At 42.4% G+C, this 21,215-nt stretch overlaps 1 protein-coding gene across 1 annotated transcript in view; it reads right to left on the bottom strand.

Annotated features, from left to right (window-relative positions):
- SSBP4 (single stranded DNA binding protein 4) overlaps positions 1–21,215 on the bottom strand; it is a 682,195-nt gene that overhangs the window by 529,224 nt on the left and 131,756 nt on the right. Inside the window, exon 2 of the mRNA XM_082263962.1 lies at positions 12,058–12,130. Coding sequence (XP_082120088.1) covers positions 12,058–12,130 — 73 coding nt within the window. The remainder of the gene's footprint in view (positions 1–12,057; positions 12,131–21,215) is intronic.

Genomic DNA, 21,215 nt, shown 5'->3' with positions numbered 1-21,215 from the left:
CTCTGAACACGTGAACTCAACTTCTTTGGTCGACCATGGCGAGGCCTGTTATGAGTGGAACCTGTCTTGTTAAACTGTTGTATGGTCTTGGCCACCATGCTGCAGCTCAGTTTCAGGGTCTTGGCAATCTTCTTGCAGCCTAGGCCATCTTTATGTAGAGCAACAATTATTTTTTTTTAGATCCTTAGAGAGTTCTTTGCCATGAGGTGCCATGTTGAACTTCCAGTGCCCAGTATGAGAGAGTTACATAGTTACATAATTTGTGAGCTTGAAAAAAGACATCAGTCCATCCAGGTTAACCCATGATGTGTGTGTGTGTTTGCTTTTGACCATACATTGTATACCCCTGTATGTTGTGGTCTTTAAGGTGCCCATCTAATGGTTTTTTGAAACTATTGATGCTCCCTGGTGATACTACTGCTTGTGGAAGAGAATTCCACATCCTTACTGCTCTGACAGTAAAGAACCCTTTACGTATTTTAAGGTTAAACCGTATTTCCTCTAGTTTTAGTGAGTGGCCACATGTCTTATTGTATTCCCTTTCTCTGAATAGTTTGTTCCCTATGCTAGGGTCATCACCAGTACAGTATTTGTACATTGATATCATATCCCCCCTCAAGAGTCTCTTCTGCAGAGAGAATAAGTTCAATGCCTGTAGTCTTTCCTCATAGCTAATATCCTCCATTCCCCTAATTATTTTTGTTGCCCTTCTCTGGACTCTCTCCAGCTCCAGCACATCCAGGAAAAACGGGAGTGCTTCAAGAGCATACTAAACAAAGGGATTGGCCAGTGCATTCCAAAGGGAAGTAAATTGAAAATAGCAAAACTAAACCCTGGGTGGCTAAACTCCAACATTAAAATGCATATTAATACTAAAGTTTGTTGAGTTGATCTTTAAGGGTAGTCTACAGACAGGTATGGTGCCAGCTGATTGGAAAAAAGCCAACGTGGTACCAATATATCCCGGGTAACTATAGACCTGTCAGCCTAACATATGTAGTCTGCAAGATTTTGGAGGGGATGTTAAGAGACTACATACAAGATTTTAGTAATGAAAACTGTATTATTAGTAGTAATCAGCATGGATTCATGAAAAATCGTTCTTGGCAGACCAATCTATTAACCTTCTACGATGAAGTGAGTTGCCATCTAGACAAAGGAAAGCCTGTGGATGTGGTGTATCTGGACTATGCAAAGGCATTTGACACATTTCTCCACAAACGCTTACTGTACAGACTAAGGTATGTAGGTATGGACCATAGGGTGAGTACCTGGATAGAGAACTGGCTCTAGGGGAGAGTCCAGAGGGTGGAGATTAATGGGGAGTACTCGGATTGGGCGGGTGTGGAAAGTGGGGTACCCCAAGGATCTGTCCTGGGACCAATCCTGTTTAATTTTTTCATAAACGACCTAGAGGAGGGGATATCCAGCACAATCTCGGTATTTGCGGAGGATACTAAACTAAGTATGACGATATCTTCTATGCAGGATTTAGAAACCTTTCAAGCAGAAGTGAACAAAAATAATGGGGTGGGCAACTACATGGCAGATGAGGTTTATTGTTGAAAAATGTAAACTAATGCACTTGGGCGTCAGAAACACAAAAGCAAGCTACTCACTAGGGGGGGACCTCTGGGTGAGGTATAGGTATAGGTAAGCCTTATTAACCACTTTAGCCCTGGAGGATTTGGCTGCTCAAAGACCAGGCCCTATTTTGCGATTCGGCACTGTGTGACTTTAAGGGTATAAACTAAAAAAGAGCGACAATTTTGAAAAAATAATATTTTTCACAATTTTTTATATGAAATTCTCAAAAAAAAATGTAAGAATCAACTTTTTTTTAACATTTTAGGCCAATTTGTTTTCTGCTACATATTTTTGGTAAAAAAAATCGCAATAAGCGTATTTTGATTGGTTTGGGCAAAAGTTATTGCGTTTACTAACTACGGGAAAGATTTATGTAATTTTTATTGTTTTTTTTTTTTTAACTAGTAATGGCGGCGATCTGCGATTTTTTTTGCGGGACTGCGACATTGCAACGGACAAATCAGACCACTGACTGACATTTTTGACACTTTTGGGGGTACCAGTGACATTACTAAAGTAATCAGTGCTATAAATATGCACTGTTACTGTAAACATGACATTGGCAGGGAAGGGGTTAACTTCATTGGTGTTCAAGGGGTTAAGTGTGTCCCTTGGGACGTGATTCTAACTGTTAGGGGGCGTGGCTAGTGAAGTAATCATAGAGACATACGATCCTACATAGCAGGATCGCATAGCCTCCGTCATTACTTCAGGGAGAATGACAGATGGCTGTGTTTACATCAGTCGTCTGTCTTTCTCCCTCTCCTGTGGAAGATCGGAGCCGCCGGTCACACGTGCTGGCTAGGCAGGGAATGAGCGGGGGTGGGAGCGCGCCGCAGGCGGCATGCGCTCGTCCCCTACAGGCTCGAGGGCAAGCGACGTAGGTCTATGTCGCTTTGCCCAGGAGCAGCTTACTGCCGCAGTAAATAGGCGTGCGGCGGTTGGCAAGTGGTTAAAGGCTTACCTATAGGTAGAAGTTCTAAGAGAGGGTTTACAACCTCTTTAATTCTATAGTTACCGTATTTATCGGCGTATAACACGCGCCGGCGTATAACACGCACCCCAATATTTGGAGAGAAATTTCAGGAAAAAAGCTTAAATTTAAAATAAACAGCTTTGAACTCAGAACATTTTTTTTTTTTTTTTTTTTAAATCAAAAGGATATCTCACTAGTGCCCATGAATGCAGCCTCATCAGCAGTCCAACAATGCATCCTCATCAGCAGTGTCCATGTATGCAGCCCACCAGCAGTGTCCATAATGCAGCCCACCAGCAGTGTCCATGTATGCAGCCCACCAGCAGTGTCCATAATGCAGGCCACCAGCAGTGTCCATAATGCAGGCCACCAGAAGTGTCCATAATGCAGCCCACCAGCAGTGTCCATGTATGCAGCCCACCAGCAGTGTCCATAATGCAGGCCACCAGCAATGTCCATGTATGCAGCCCACCAGCAGTGTCCATAATGCAGCCCACCAGCAGTGTCCATAATGCAGGCCACCAGCAGAGTCCATAATGCAGGCCACCAGCAGTGTCCATGTATGCAGCCCACCAGCAGTGTCCATAATGCAGGCCACCAGAAGTGTCCATAATGCAGCCCACCAGCAGTGTCCATGTATGCAGCCCACCAGCAGTGTCCATAATGCAGGCCACCAGCAATGTCCATGTATGCAGCCCACCAGCAGTGTCCATAATGCAGCCCACCAGCAGTGTCCATAATGCAGGCCACCAGCAGAGTCCATAATGCAGGCCACCAGCAGTGTCCATGTATGCAGCCCACCAGCAGTGTCCATAATGCAGCACACCAGCAGTGTCCATAATGCAGGCCACCAGCAGTGTCCATAATGCAGGCCACCAGCAGTGTCCATGTATGCAGCCCACCAGCAGTGTCCATGTATGCAGCCCACCAGCAGTGTCCATAATGCAGCCCACCAGCAGTGTCCATAATGCAGGCCACCAGCAGTGTCCATAATGCAGCCCACCAGCAGTGTCCATAATGCAGCCCACCAGCAGTGTCCATAATGCAGGCCACCAGCAGTGTCCATGTATGCAGCCCACCAGCAGTGTCCATAATGCAGCCCACCAGCAGTGTCCATGTATGCAGCCCACCAGCAGTGTCCATAATGCAGCCCACCAGCAGTGTCCATAATGCAGCCCACCAGCAGTGTCCATGTATGCAGCCCACCAGCAGTGTCCATAATGCAGCCTACCAGCAGTGTCCATGCAGCCTCGCAAGCGCAATGTCCAAATATGCAGCCTCGCAAGCTCCATTGGAACTGACCATATTTGTTTTAAAAAAGGCCGGGAAGGAGCGCCGAGAGCAGAAGGGGCGGGCCGGGCCGAGAAGAAGGAAGGACTAGCTGTCTGTCATAAGAGCAGAAGGGGGCGGGCCGGGCCGAGGAGAAGGAATAACGAGCGAGCGCTGTCATCGGAAGTCCCGCCTCCTCTGCCGAGACGTGTGACGTCTGTCATAGGCGGGACTTCCGATGACTGCGCTCGCTCGTTCTCCCTTCTCCTCGGCCCGGCCCGCCCCCTTCTGCTCTTATGACAGTTCGTCCTTCCTTCTCCTCGGCCCGGCCCACCCCTTCTGCTCTCGGCAATGCTTCCTGGCCGTTTTTTTTTTTTAAGATCGGCGTATAACACGCACTGCTGCTTTTTCCTCCATTTTTAGGAGGAAAAAGTGCGTGTTATACGCCGATAAATACGGTAGTTATTTTTCAGCTGACAGCAGGCTAAAGTTCGCTGTCACCTGATTTCATTCAGCCAGTCCAGGCTCTGGATTGATCCCAACTTTAATGTCAGGATCCACTCAGATGCTTGACTGGCAGCAAGCTCAGCCTCTCAGTGTGTCGCTGAGAGCCAGCTGCTCCCGCTCCCTCCATAGTCTGCCACTCCAGTTAGTGCTGGAGGGGCAGAGCAAGGATCTAGTGATTGATCGTCACTGGCTATCTGCACACTGAAGACCGAGAACTGAGCAAGCAGTGGTCTTTGATAGCTCAGTAGAGGCGCCACGGGACAGATACAGCTGGGATAGGTGCCGCAGCCATCTAGGTGAGTATAATTATTTGTTATTTTCGTCTCTCCCCCCCCCCCCTTCTCTTTTAACTCATTCACAGGCTCGCAGCAAGCAGATCTGCCAACTGGTCTTTCTAACCTAGCTACTGAGCAGGCGGGTGGGGTGGTTGAACACCCTGTCCCCAGCTAGGTTAAGTTAAGTTATTATATTACTTTTTTTTAAGAACAATTAAAACTATCTTGAACTCTTTCATCCTGTTTTGGTCTGGCACTCCTTTCTGTATTTCTTTGGTTTGAGCTACTGCTGGATGTCCATTAAGGGAAGCCACCTCCACCAGAGTAATTGAGCTGCTTTTCCTTTATCTGATGACACATGCAAGTACCTCTTTGAGCATAATACTCTGTGGATTATGCTGTGTGACAGAGCTGTGTAAATCTCAGAACTGGATGAACAGATATACAAATCTTTTGACAGGTAAAACCGCTGCCTTTTTTGCATTTCTTCTGTGTAAATATGTATAAAGCAGCTAGGAAATAACAAAACAATCATAACTGACCATAAACTGGCAATGTAAACAGAAATGGAAAATAATCTACAAACTTCACAGCCGGCCGGTATAGTGCAACACAATGCTAGCAATATGCTACATGTATGTTAGTGTAAATGAAGCACTGTACTCCCACAAAGAGATACTCGCTTTTATGTAACATTTCCACAGTAAAGAAACTACCAGTGCGCCAGACAGGATTTAGGACTAAAACAGAGCTTAATACATTTATCTTAAACATCTGGATAGGGATGTGACCTGAATGTTTCCTTTTAATCTCTTCCATGTGCCAGTGCTAACATTGGTAAACAAGCAACTCCAAGTAAAAATCACACAACTATGTCCTGAGTATTATTCCCATATGTACTGTCATAACTGTGATTCAAACAGACAAATAAAACATCATGGGTCTATATACACCAGCCGCTGCATTACAACATGAGGTCCAATGCATTGGGATCACTGCAGTGCCGATGCACCAATCATGGTGCATCACACTGTTTACATTTTTTTCAACTAAAATGTATTGAAATGTTACACATTTCATTAAGTTCCATCAGCTCAATGGAAGGTGGTTGATTGCCTTGCACTGCACTACACTGGAAAAAAAAAGTATGGCCTGCTGTCCTTTCTTTAGAACATACCACCTCAATGCTTTGTTAAACTCTATATAACATTGATATTTACTTTTAATGAACTATGGAAAAATGTATAGCCTGGTGCTAGACAAAAGAAACATGGAGAAGGAGACATTTCCCTTGTTTCCATCACTTTACTTTTACTTTCTGTTGTTATGCTGAATGTTGCTTTGAACTATCCCCTCCAGTCAATGGAGGGAGAACTACAGCCAGGAATGCCTATTAATTTATATGCAGAAGTCTGAGGATCATTGAAATTGTAGTCTGAAACCTCAAACACACTATGGGACTTATGGACCTTTACAATACAATTCCCATAGGACACTGAGGAGGAAGAAGTGTGGTGGAACAGTTTTTACCAGACTGCACTGGAAGCGTCTTCCTCTTAGCAACGTAGGAGCTGAGGTGTGCATACAGTTCATCCACAGGGCAAGTGACCAGAGACTGAGACATGGGTCGGAGACCCATAGCACAGATTGCTGTGAACACATCTGCAACATTGCTGCAGGGAGACTAGAGCATCCTCTCATCCTCTGCTTCTCACTGCTGAATCTCTGGAGGCATTCTGTGGAAAGACTGAGCGCCCCCCAACCCTTTCTACAGCGAGAGGTCACTGCAGCATCCCAGGGACTGGTGAGAGGGCTATTCACCCACTGCGGATACTGCTAGCAGGGACTAAGCCCCTAAGAGCAGGACACCAAGTGTACCCAATCCATACCGCACCCATACTGCACTCTATACCGCACTTATTCCAAACCTAGACTGCACTTATACCAACCCTGTACTGAAATATACCAAACCCTTACTGCATCTGAACCACAACCAGATTGCACATGTGCTGAGACTATATTGTAACTATGCATGTTAACTGGGATTGTTGTGAAATGCACCAATGCTCCTAAAGGGCCCCAATAGCCAGCTAAAGAACATCTCAAAGGACTGCCCTTCCTGTAGAAATGATTCTGCTATACCCTTTGTTCCCCTGCCCCCCACCACTCTACTATCCTCCTTTTCAATCTAGTCAGTCTAGGACCAGCACGGCCAGCATAAATGCGCTCTGGATGTATAGTTCCAATGCCCGGCAGAATGAACTTTTTCTCCCTGTCTGGATCCCATTGGGGAGATTTTCCCTTTTTTCATTTTCTTGAGATACAACCATAAGTGAGAGGTAATCTCACCAAAGTGGGGAGAAACCCCCTGGCTTTAGGATTCAAATTCATCTATAAAAGGTGTCACATTGTCACATAAGTATAAAATTAATGCAAGGAATAAGGTCAATATTAGACCAATGCAAGTGGTAAAGTAAGTATTACACCTCTGCTAGGTACATGGTAAGTTACATAGTTACATAGTTAGCCAGGTTAAAGAAAAAACACACGTTCATCTGGCTCACCCAGTAAAAAACAAAAAACAGTAAAGAAAACCCAACCATACAATCCTATATACGCAATCCTATACCCGCAGTTGATCCAGAGGAAGGTGAAAAACCCCAGCAAGGCATGATCCAATTTGCTCCAGCAAGGGAAAAAATTTCTTCCTGATCCCCCAAGAGGCAATCGGATGGTCCCTGGATCAACTTTACCTATAAATATTAGTACCCATTTAAATTATGTGCACCTAGGAAAGAATCCAGGTCTTTTTTAAAGCAATCTAGTGAGCTAGCCAGAACCACCTCTGGAAGGAATCTGTTCCACATTTTCACAGCTCTTACTGTGAATAAATCTTTCTGTATTTGGAGACAAAATATCTTTTCCTCTAGAAGTAAAGAGTGCCCCCTTGTCCTCTGTGTTGACCTTAAAGTGAATAACTCAACACCAAGTTCACTATTTGGACCCCTTATGTATTTATACATGTTTATCATATCCCCCTTTAATCTCCTCTTCTCAAGAGAGAATAAATTCAGTTCCTCTAATCTTTTCTCATAGCTGAGCTCCTCCATGCCTCTTATCAGTTTGGTTGCCCTTCTCTGCACTTTCTCCAGTTCCCCGGTATCCTTTTTGAGATCTGGTGCCCAAAACTGAACTGCATATTCCAGATGAGGTCTTACTAATGATTTGTACAGGGGCAAAATTATCTCTCTCTCTCTCTCTCTGGAGTCCATGCCTATGTTAATACAAGAAAGGACTTTTCTTGCTTTTGAAACCGCAGCTTGGCATTGCATGCTATTATTAAGCTTATGATCTACCAGAACACCCAGATCCTTCCCCGCTATGGATTCCCCCAGTTCTGCTTCCCCTAGTATGTATTATGCATGCATATATGCCGCCAAGTGAATAACTTTACATTTATCAACAATAAACCTCATTTGCCACATAGTTGTCCAATGAAACAGTGCATTGCGGTTGGCTTGGAAGTTGGAGACATCCTGTCTGCAAATAACTTACACTACACCATATGCAGTTAGTCCTGATAAAAAATGTGTGAAGTCATTGCTCTGATTCATAAAAAACTGCTTTGGCCAGGCACCAGGAAGAGGTATATTAGAGGTGGATACACCACATTCACTCTACATTTGGCACCACTATGAAAGACTTCAAGTCCTCCTATGTAATGGAAATGATAGTAAACAGGCATTATTGTGAGTAGGATTTGGGGAAGGGTATCTTGTGGAAATAAACAATGCAGTTACAGTGGGCAATTAAGTTCCTCCTACTACTGCAAACGGGAACGTATTTAAATCACCACTGACTCCAAACACAACCACTGTGGGGAAGTTAGAAGAATGAAGGCTGGTGGGAAAGAGGGCATAGCGGCCATCGGCCTTATAAAAAATGTTAAGGCCACAGAGGCCTTTACATCAGTATGGGAAATATAAGCTTTTTACAGTCTGGATACCTATGTATGCTAAGATAAACACATTTGTTAAAGGTAAGAAGGCAACTATATAAAAAAAAAATCTACCTATAGTGCAGCTTTAAGTGCTTGATCTGTGAAAAATGGTAAAGTTTTTGAATACCATGCAAAAACAGCGAATTCCAGTGCTTGAACTGTGGCAGTCTCACTAGATAATAATTAACTCCACCTATGGTGCTGCTGTTGAAACTGCTGAAAACAGCACAAAAGTACTAGAAACAAGGAGATCAGCGCTAGCCTCAGTGGATATAAGGGAACCACAGCCAACATAAATCAATGTAGTTTATTGAGAAATAAAGTTGAAGTTAAAATCCAAACCGGTATATGTAGTCCCTGATGGATGAGGGTTGAACACCAAGCATCGCCACCAAATAGGGTCCGCGCTATGGTAGAAGAAACTTCAGCTCGTAAAATGCACAGCGGGGAGAGGGGGGCACACCGAACCGGCTTTTGAATAGACTAGGAATGTTATGCAAGTTTTTCCTTTGTTCATGGCACATGCTTAACCCCCCCCCCCCCCCCAAGCAGCTTCTCTAACTTTACGTGGGTGCTCACAATCTCTGTTTTGCATAATACTCATGAATATAAAACAACTTTGAAATAACGTAAACATTAATGTGTTACAACTGTTAGAACACTTCTTCAGTGCTATTCATTTTTAACACACTACAAAATACTGCAGCACACTACAGTATACTGTAACTCAATATGGAGTGTTTTGGTGTGCTGCATCTGAAAAAAGGCTGCATGATTTGGTTTGTTCTTGTGTGTTGGCAACCCATTCAAAATGTTTACATTTTTTCTATGACTTGTCCCATTTATAGTGACAATAAAGGGTCTATTCATAAATGTTTTCCCAAAAGATTGAGACATCGTTCAACCACAATTCACACATTTTCAAATTGGATTAAATTGGAAAAATGCGTGAATCCTGTACAGTGAATTTGTGTAAATCATGTTTGTACACATGTATAAATAGACCCATAAATTACAGTTCTGGAACAAAGCAGTACAAAGTTTTTTTTTTTCCACTTTTGCCCATTTATTACAACTTTAAACAAATTAACAATCAATAAACATGAGAAAAGGTGTAAATTGGGGGTCAGCAACCTGTCTATCGTGGGCTGGTGATGGGTAGATGGCGCCCCTTCCTTGCCAACTCATGGACTGCTCCTCCCACATATGCAGAGAGGCAAGGGAAGGAACAACTTAGTATGCTGCGCTGCTGGCAAGCAGAAGGAAGAGCAACCTGGACAGGAGGGTGGGGGCAAAATTTACAGGAAAATTTACTGGAACTAATCCCCCATAGTTCCCCTCTGCAGCAACTGAAGACAATGGGAGGGAGAGGAGGAGAAGCTGGCTTTCAGCTGATGCAGGGGGGAGCTACATGGGATTGTTTTCAGTAAATGCCTCCCCCGCCTCTCCTCATGTCTAGGTTGCCCTTCGGTTTGCTTGTCATTGGTTCAGCATACTAAATTCTCTCTTTCATATGCCGCTCTAGATATGTGTGGAGGAGCAGTCTGGGATTTGGAAAGGAAGTATGGGATCTACATGTCACCTGCCCGCAATCGATGGGTAGATCACAATCAAAGGGTTGCCAACCCCTGGTGAATGTTGGAGGGAGTGGAAAGGGTAGGCATAGTCGTCAATTTTGATGAGTGCCTGTGACAGGTGCAGCCACTCATATTAACCCCCACAGCACTGGAAGATTACAGCTGTGGGGGATATCCAGGGGACAGAAGACTGAATATTTCAAGCAACACAGCAACCTTCAGCACAAGGGACACATTTAATTCATTGTAAGTAAGTGCTGTTTTTTTTTAAATATATTTTCACTACACTTAAACTTTAAGCATCTACCAATTTCACAACAAGCTCACTAACATCCAGAAAGTTGTTTTATTTTAAAATAAACCATGCTAAATGGATAAACCAGAGCTGTTATTGCAGTGCCAATGCCAAAGTTTACGTTTTATAGAAATATAGAGATATTTGTCCCATTGTCTCATGGTCTAATGGATTGACCTTTACAATTTATATTTCTTTCAGAAATTACTTGGACAGCTATTTTTGAGCCTGGTAAATGATAGGATAGCCCTGAGCTGCTGGTGGTAGATGACAGTTAATTGGAAACTACACTTTATCCATGAAATTGTATTCACTCCTCTGATCTAGAAACTCATGTTTCTACATCTTTTCTGTTATTTAATATACTCACAAACATTGCTTTAAAACTTTATTGGGTTTCCAAAATGTATTTACTAGATAAATTACTAATTACTTTTTAGTAACAGTGCTGACATTTCTATAAAGGCTTATTTTTATCTGCAAACTAAGGCTGGCCAGCGATGCCTGGGTTTTTTTTTTTTTTGATCAGCCATCCACACATGCGAAGTAGATGAAGGAATCCTCCACCGTTGTGCCAATGTATTCTGACAATGGAACTCCTCCGTTGTCAGAATACACTGACCAGTGGTTTTAGCCAGCTGTTCGAGAAAGGTTTTTCAACAGGCCCGTTCAGCAGAAATCAGTTGATAGATTGACTTCTGTCAAGAGGGAATGGTCAAAGATGGATCACAATCTGGCCAGCCTCTGTAGAATTAGACATATATTGATCCATCTATGGGCAGGTTTACTTCTGAGCATATAAAACATGGGGATAAAGAACAACTAAAAACATTATAAAACAGACACAGAAAACTGGAACTTCATCATAGGCAGTGGTGGAGGACTGGATTGGGTGGATATGCTAGGAAAAGTTATGATGAATCCATAGAGCTGATACAGAGAATGTGGACATATTTTACAATCTTTACTTAATGCTCCAGTAATTCAAACTCAGTTTTTGTTATTTGTTCTTTACAGTTTAAAATTGATTAAAAGTGCACAGGGTATATATCTCATGTGAGAGAAAATCAATCATGCAGTTCCCCTACCTTGCTGCCCCCACCCTTTATGCAAGTTAGCACTGATCAGGTACTTTTCTATCCAGTTGATAGGGAACTTGCAAAGGTATCATTTGGGCCCCTTACCTTTTCACCATACTGTCATACACCTGTTTTTAGGTAAGCCTAAAACATACAAATACTACCTTCTACTCTTTCCCTAGTTAAGAAAACACAATACAAAAAAACTCACAAAGATTTCCTTGTTTTTCTATCCTATACCAGACTTCCTCTTTAGGGAAAAAAAAAACCATCAAGGGTTATCCTTGTTTGCAGTATAGCTGTTACTCTGCTTTTCAATTAATTCTTTTATTGAGAATCATTATAGCAGTCATAGACTGTAGAATCATATTTTCCCACATTCTAATTACTTAATGCCTTAAATAATTCATTTAGAACAATTTTACTTACAAAGGTGCTCTTTCAGTATTCATTGGCTAGGCAACAAATTATAAAACAAAACAATTTTCTTACCTCTGAAAGAAAAGTTTGTGCAGATTTCTGGGCTCCTACATGCAGTAAATATTCATACACATATAAAGCTAATCTGAAAAGAATAAAAAAAATAAAATCAATATTTCCCACAATACAATACTATGTATTCAAAAACTATCACTATACTTTATCAGGTTTACATTGATCTTTTGACTTGTAAATTTACCTTGTAACTTTAGAACCACTTTAAAACCACAGCCTGTAAATGACCCCTTTCATTATTTGGAATATGAACAAGTGTTGCAGCGAGTACTAAAGAAGAACTAAAGATATTTTAAGTTTTTTTATTTTTTTTCTATTTGTGTCCCATTAGGGAGATTTTTCCTTCACTTCTTGTCCTATCGCAAAAACATGAAGTGAGAAGAAATCTCTCCAAAGTGAAGAAATCCCTGGTTGTCACCAGTGTCACCAAAACTAATGCTGCCATTAAAAGATTTCCTCTTTTTTTCCACCCTTTTTTTTTTACCTTCCCTCTTGGCGATAGCAGTACACAGGACAAATAAAAAGGATGACGCTCCCTAACGGTTGTACAGACAGTGATAAAAACCTGCTCTGTCTTCTAATACCTCTCCACTTTATCCAAAACTTTTAATAAAAATCTACTTTAACCTCCTCTCACCCGGCCAATGCATATAAATGGCTGACTGGGGGCTTCTTCCTTCTGAGTGGACATTCCTGAACATCCTTCAGAAGGAGGGAGATTTCGTGGTCGCGCGAACGCACAGCTGTGCACAGCTGTCCCCCAGACACAGCGCAACACCACTCGGCAGAAGGGCTCTGTGATTTGCCCTCCTGATCACATGAGAGCTGTATCCAATCACAGCCGTCATGTAATATCAATACAGCCATTGTAACAGTGATCGGCTCTGCTTCTCCTCACACAGTGAGGAAAAGGAGAGTGGATCTGTGTTGCCAGCTGGTGACAAGTGAGTATTGAGTGTTTTACTGCTTTTTACTTACTGATCACCCAGCTAGTGTCCCCAACACAGTGAAAACACCTGTCAAACATCTGTCCCATTAAAATAAACTGTTAAGTGAACATCTGGCACATCTGTCCGTGATCATCTGGCGCATCTGTCTGTCATCATCTGGTGCAGCTGTCTGTCATCATCTGCCTCATCTGTCCGTGATAATCTGCCACATCTGTCCATGATAATCTGCCACATCTGTACATGATAATCTGCCATATCTGTCCGTGATAATCTGCCACATCTGTACATGATAATCTGCCACATCTTTCAATGATCATCTGGCGCACCTGTCCGTGATCATCTGCCACATCTGTCCGTGATCATCTGGCACATCTGTCTGTGAATATCTGGCACATCTGTCTGTGAATATCTGGCACATCTGTCCATGTTCCTCTGCCACATCTGTCCCTGATAATCTGCCACATCTGTCCGTCATGTCCTGCCACATCTGTCCTTGAATATCTGCCACATCTGTCCGTGATCACCTGGCACATCTGCCTGTGATCTGGCACATCTGTCCGTGATCATCTGGCACACATCTGGTGCACATCATCTGCCACATCTGCCAGTGATCATCTGCCACTCCTGTCTGTAATCATCTGCTACATATGTCTGTAATCATCTGCCACACCTGCCCATCATCTGCCACATCTATCCATGATCATCTACCACATCTGTCTGTGATCATCTGACGCACAGCATCTGCCACATCTGTCCGTGATCATCTGCCACATCTGTCTATGATCATCTGCCACATCTGTCCATGATCTGCCACATCTATCCATGATCTACTACATCTGTCCGTGAGCTGCGAAATTTGTCCCAGTCAACATCTGCCACATCCATTCGTGATCTGCCACATCTGTCCCAGTGAACATCTGCCACATCCCAGTGATCAACATCTGTAACAGGGCCTTCAAAAATGTGATAGGTACTCAGGAAATGAAATGTGTAATGTATGCCTTTAGAATGCCTGACAGCGCTACTTGAATGTTGGGCCTCTGTATGTGACCAGGCTGAGAAAAAGTCTCACACATGGGGTATCGCCATTCTCAAGTAGCAGAATGTATTTTGGTGTGTCATTTTTGCTATGTGCATGCTACGTGTTAGAAATATATTATAAATTGACAACTTTGTGTAAAAGTTAATTTGGGGGGTATTTGTAATGTCCTGACATTTTAGGGCCTCGAGAAATGAGATAGGTAGTCAGTACATCAGGATTGATCAATTTTCAATGATATGTAGCCTAGCTTGTAGACTCTATAACTTTTCACGCAAACCTACACTTATCAGGATTTTTTACCAAAGACATGTAGCAGAATACATTCTGGCCTAAATTTATGACGAAATTAAATTTTATTGGATTTCTTTGGAAACAGAATGTAGAAAATATTGTTTTTTTTCTTTCAAAATCTTCGCTCTTTTTTCGCTTATAATGCAAAAAATAAAAAACCCAGTGGTGAATAAATACCACCAAAAGAAGGCTCTATTTGTGTGAACAAGATAATAAAAATTTCATTTGGGTACAGTGTAGCATGACTAGCAATTGTCATTCAAAGTGTGAGAGCACTGAAAGCTGAAGATTGCTATGGGAAGGAAGGAGGTGAAAGTGCCCAGTATTGAGGTGGCTAAGCAACCATACATGTAACCCATTGCCAAACTGATTTAAAGAGGAAGTAAACCCTCCTCTGTAACTTGTACCTATAGGCAAGCCTATGATAAGGCTTACTTATAGGTACTGTAAATATCTCCTAAACATGTACCATTTAGGAGATATTTACCTTACATGCAGCCAGTGACGTCACTGGCGCATTCGCTCTGAAGGAACGGCCGCTCGTGCCGTTCCTTCAGAGCACCATGCCGTGACCGTCGGCTCCCGTGCGCGGGAGTGACGTCACCGAGGCTCCGGCCAATGAGATGGCCGTATGCCGCGATCCCGGAAGACGGGCGACTGGACATGTCGCCCGTCATACAGGTAAGCGGACGGCACGGCGGGGGCTCGTTCTAAAATTTTTGGGGTTTACAACCTCTTTAAAGTGATTGTAAACCCTTATTTATATATTTTTTTAAATAACAAACATGTTATACTTACCTGCTCTGTGCAATGGGTTTGCCCAGATTCTCCTCTTCTCTGGCCCCCTGGCGGTGCTCCTCCCCTCCACCGAGTGCTCACCATAGCAAACTGCTTTCTATGGGGACACTCATGTGGGCTTGCTCCAAAGATGACTCTGTGTGCCCTGCCCCTGCTACCTCCTCACTGACTGTGATTGACAACAGTGGGAGCCAATGGCTCCTGCTACTGTCTCTGAGGCTATGAGGAGGAAGAGATCTGAGCGAGCCACTGCTCTTGTGCACATCGCTGGATCAAGATCGGGCTCAGGTAAGTATAAGGGGGACTAAGGGAGGTGGCGCTGCACTGAGAATGTTTTTTTATGTTAAAGTATACGTTCAAAATTATAAATGCATATGCTTTTGCAGGTAAAAAATGTGCATTTGTTATTTTTTTTACTAGGAAAGCATTGCACCCAAAATCAGCAGATCACAGGTGCCATGCAGGACTTCTGCAGAATCGTCAGTGTATCTGTCTGCTTGCACCTCATATGGGCAGGCAGCTACACACTGACGGGATGAGACAATGATCTTGCTAGAGCACTCAACAGCTCCATGATTGTTCATTGAGAACTACAATCCGACAGCGACAAAGTTCTAGTTTCCCATTCACAGTAAATTAATAACACGGGCAGGCGAATGAAACCACGCTTTTTTTTAAAATAGTGTCAGTGAGCGAGGGACAAAGATCCCTCGCTTGCTGTCACTGGATGCAATGAATCGGGGAGACGCTACAGGAGTGGGAACATGTTACATGTTCCATCCTTAAATAGGGTGAGTTTATCCTTTAATGAAATGCATTAAGGTAAAAAAACCTTCAGTCTTTAGAAACACTTCAAGTTCACCACTCTCAGAAATTGTATATTATATATCGTATTACTCTTTTCTCAACCCGCATTACAATTATTATGGTAATCCTTTTCCATTTAATTTAATTTGATCAACTTACTTTTACCCTGGGTTTACAGACCCACGTTTTGTGTGGGCTGCATTTGCGTGGGCACAGCAGCCCATTTAATGAATGGGCTGCTGTGCCTGCGTTTTCGCAAAAAAAGATGCATGCATGGTCTTATTGACCAAGCGATTTCCCTGTGGTTCCTGCACTGCAAATGTTCTGCATGCTGAGATACGTGGAAGTGCCATTCAGAATGAATGGCAGCCCTGTGTGTCTCCTAAGAGCAGCGCGATTTGACTACGGGTGGTTGCGGGAACAGATGCGATTCCCGCAGCCACACGCAGAGGTGTGTACTTAGCCTTTATGCTTTAAAAGATGAGTTTAAAAATAAGTTAGATTATACTAAATAAGTTGAGTCTCCATAGAAATCCAATGAAAATATTCAAGGCTGACTGCATTCTTTTTAATTCCACCTGAAATAATAGCTTTCAAAAAATGCTCACGTATGCTTTTTAGTACACTTGATCAGAATGTCCAAATGACTGGGCTATCAAACAGATTAAAAATATTAGATTCAGTTTAAATTAAATAGTCTTCCTTGAAACAAACCTCAAGAGAGAGACAAAGTTATAAGCCACCATTTGAAGTTAGTTGGAGTATTGACACATACTCCTCACACCCAATTAAATTTGAACTGGCCTGAAATGCTTTTATGGTTAATACATTTCTGAAAAACCTATTTAATCTTTGGATCAATCTGTGCGTTTGAGTGGAGACTCTTGGATACAAGGCCTAGGATGTACATGAGCCAAGATACATGAGATTAAGCCTCTCCTACTACTAAGGTTCTCCCTTGTCATTCAAAAATAAGAACTTTGGTGTGTAGTTGAGGCTCCTGCATTTGACTTTATGAAATCTCCACTAGGAGAAAGAAATTAATATGTTATTGCATCTGCATATATGGCCAAGTATAAGAGCAGCAATGCTTGGCCATAGATGCAGGCACAATCACATATTTTTTCCCCTGTTAGATATTTCTGTCCAGGAGTTTTTGTTTTGAGTGAAACAGACAATTTCTGCTACATTGGTTAAGTCTTAGTGAAGGGGGATTTTTGTCCTTCATAGCGCGTTGGATACATTTTGTCTTCCTGTTGTTATGTGGGTTAAAAAAAATAAAAGGTTCTGGACTTCTTTTTAAGTGGATTTCTCAGTTTGGGTGACCTTAGTTTCTTGAGCTTCAGATGATGACCAGTGGGAGGGGCGAAACGCGTCAAGCAGGGGACTAACGTCTGACATCACTACCGGTGGTTGGAACGCATGCAGCGGCGGCGGACACCACGGGACTTCTTATGCTGAATTTTACTTGTTATAGCTGTATTTTTTTAATAAAGTATGCAGTTTTACACTATGAAAAACTCTCTCTCAATTTTATGAAACCTATCATTGGGAGTCATAAGGAGAAGGAATATCTCCATTGAGTATTACAAGGTTCATTTTCAAACAATATATACCCAGTTTAACCGCTTGCCAACCGCTGCACGACTTTTTACTGCGGCAGTCAGCCCCGTACAGGCAAACCGACGTAGGGCTACGTTGCTCGCCTACGAGCCTCTAGGGGGCGAGCGTACACCGCCGGAGGCGCGCTCCCGCCCCCGCTCATTCACTAACATCTCTGCGCGAGTGACCGGCGGCTACGATGTCCGCCGGTCACTCGCGATCTCCCGCTGGAGAGGGAGAAAGGCAGGTGGCTAATGTAGACAAAGCCGCCTGTCATTCTCCCTGATGTAACTGCAGAGATCATACGATCCTGCTATGTAGGATCGTATGTCTCTGTGGTTACATCACAAGCCACGCCCCCCCCCACAGTTAGAATCACGCCCATAGGGATACATTTAACCCCTTGATCACCAATAAAGTTAACCCCTTCCCTGCCAGTGTCATTTTTACAGTAACAGTGCATATTTATAGCACTGATTACTGTAGTAATGTCACTGGTACCCCCAAAAGTGTCAAAAATATCAGTCAAGGGTCCGATCTGTCCGCCACAATGTCGCAGTCCCGCAAAAAAATCTCAGATCGCCGCCATTACTAGTAAAAAAAAAACAATAAAAATGACATAAATCTTTCCCGTAGTTAGTAGATGCAATAACTTTTGCGCAAACCAATCAAAATATGCTTATTGCAATTTTTTTTACCAAACATATGTAGCAGAAAACAAATTGGCCTAAAATGTTAAAACATTTTGATTTTTAATTTTTTTTTGGGGAATTTCATATAAAAATTTTTTAAAAATATTGTTATTTTTTCAAAATTGTCGCTCTTTTTTTGTTTATAACGCAAAAAGTAAAAATCGCACAAGTGATCAAATGCCACCAAAAGAAAGCTCTGTTTGTGGAAAAAAAAGGACGTCCAGTTCATTTGGGCACAGCACCGCACGACCGTGCAATTGTCTGCTAAAGTTACGCAGTGCCGAATTGCAAAATAGGCCCTGGTCTTTGAGCAGGAAAATCCTCCAGGGCTTAAGTGGTTAACTAGGAAGAAAAAAAGGAGTCCATATACTATCCATAGTGCTTTTACAGCACCAGATAAGTGGGGACACGAAAGGGGAGCACTGAGTAATTTACTTATCCTGGATTTCAAGCGCTGCAGTGTACTTGTAGTGCACAGTGGATTTCCCTTTAGTAAATCAATCCCAATGTGTTTTAGTAACACAATACTTTGGTGGTGTGTCATTTTGAATGGTACCCCGAAAGCACATATGTGCAGCACACCATATTGCACAAATCAGACCTAATACCATGTTGAATATTTTACACTAGAGCAGGGGTCTCCAAACTTCAGACTATAGGGGAGCCAGACTGTGACCAGAGGAAGTAGAAAATGCCCCCAGCGTCAGTGGGAGTGGATATCTGGGTTGATTTACTAAAGCTGGAGAATGCAAAATCTGGTGCAGCTGTGCATGGTAGCCAATCAGTTCCTAACTTCAGCTTGTTCAATTAAGCTTTGACTTAACCTTTTAAAGAATCTGGAATTGGATTGGTTTCTATGCAGAGCAGCACCAGATATTGCACTCTCCAGTTTAAGTAAGTCAACTCCAATTTCTCAGGCTTGGTTGTCAATGGGAGTAAGAAAATATTATATAGCACCTTTGGTCAGTGGGAGGAGAAATATTGCCCCATAATTGGTATTGGTGGGAGGAATAGTGCCCCATCATTGGTGTCACTGGAAGGAATAGAACCCTATTGTTAATATCATTTGGAGGAATTATTTCTCATCATTGGTGTCACTGGGAGGAATAGTGCCCCATCACTGTTTTCATTGAAAGGAATAGTACCCCATTGTTTAAATCAGTGGGAAAAACTATGCCCCATCATTGGTGTCAATGGAAGGAATTGTGCCCTGTATCAGTGGGATCAGTAACCCAAGGCCCGCATAAGGGCAAGCAAGGGGCTGCATCCAACCTGCAAGCCACAGATTGAGGATCACTGCACTAGAGCAACATCTAACGGAAAAAATATTTGTATCTGTTCCCAAGAATGATATTTTTTACTGCATCAAATGGCAAAATGTATTTGCTGAGTCACATCTGGTGACACCAGTAAAACACACAGAACAGCTGTTATAATTGCAGACTATACATTCAGAATAAAACTAAGTTGTATATGAGAATACAAAATATATTATTTCATATAAGGTATCATGGTAATGTAAGAAATTTGTGAGGAAAGAAGAAAATAGGAAGTCTGAACATTACTACTACCTGCAAGACTCTTAGTTTCAGACACTTATCTGTTGTGCTTGATAATATAAATTCAGCTTTAATATCTTTCACTAAGCTAGTCTGACAATGGAAGAGTTTGAGGAAGTAGAATAACATGACCTTCTGTTAACTCATTTTAAAGTGAAGGTATTGATGAAGTTATATAGATGAAAAACTCCAAAAAAAAACTTAAATTTTGACTTGAATGTACTTTTAATGAAACCTTCATCATCTTCCAATACATTTGAAAAGAAATAAACAGTAATGCAAAATTGCCACATATATTTTATCCAAATTCAAATCCAAAACCAAATCCAAAGAACTTGTAAGTCTATCTCACAGATTTGCTAAGGATAGAATAAAACAGACAGCCACATTTTTCATTATTATGCACTGTAGGACTACAAGTTACCGTGCAGTAGGTCAAGACATTTACAGGTTTCTTTTAGTGAGTTTAGTCATTGTTAGCAGAAGCACATGTTGTAAGGACTAGAGTAGATCAGAAAGGGCAAAACGCTATAATACTGTACTGGCTTCAGGCTCTTTGATGTGCAGACTGAGGAGCTTGATATCAGATGGCATGCAGTGTCTTCTTGGTTTGTATCAGTAGGAGGGCAACTGTTTTCTGAAAGTGACTTACTATAGAGATGGCTAATAGATATCAGGTGGCTAGGTCAGAAAGTTTAGCATGTAGGGAGGTAAAAGTGCTGCACTTGTCCAGACACACACATTGCATTCCCTGATGGTTTTTCTGAAACATAGTGGCTTTCTGTAGAAGAGACCATACTCCAGGTGTTAATACAGCCCCTGTCACCCCATAGTCCAGCATGCAAGGTTACATTTAAAAGGTGTTCCCTCAGCTGTGCTGTATTCAATGCAATGAACTCCCCTGTTCAGGAATGGTATATAGGATAATGTGTGTTTAGCAATGCCAGATTATGGCTCACAGCTGGACTAGCCACATGTTCTCATGTAATGTAAAGTACAAGCAAGATATTCTACTGACCTGTGTGACCTAACTAAGCTACTATTTATTAAGTCCCTGCTGTCAGATTACAATATCCCAGGGAGAAGGATTCCAGCATCCACCTTGCTTGTGTAGATGCAGGGAACCGTTCATTTTTTTTGGTTCAGCCTTCTGGCTGAATAGAAAAAAATTACCTGTGTTCACCCAAGTTTGGTGAGAAAGGTATGTCTGTTTTCTGATGATATAAAGGTGTGCCATAAGGTTGATATTCCTGGATGAGTTTGTAGCATGAACCATGGTTTGGCATTGCTGGAAGATTAATCTAAGCCAGCCTTTTTCAACCAGGGTGCCCAGGCACCCTGATGTGCCTTGAAGCTTCCTCAGGGGTGCCTCAGCAAAATGCCCCAAAAATGTCATACTAGGCAGCGGGTGGAT

This window comes from Pelophylax lessonae (genome assembly GCF_965119305.1).
Source record: "Pelophylax lessonae genome assembly, chromosome: 1".
NCBI classification, from domain to species: domain Eukaryota; kingdom Metazoa; phylum Chordata; class Amphibia; order Anura; family Ranidae; genus Pelophylax; species Pelophylax lessonae.
Note: the sequence above shows the minus strand (reverse complement) of the source record. Positions and strands in the feature narration are given on the sequence as shown.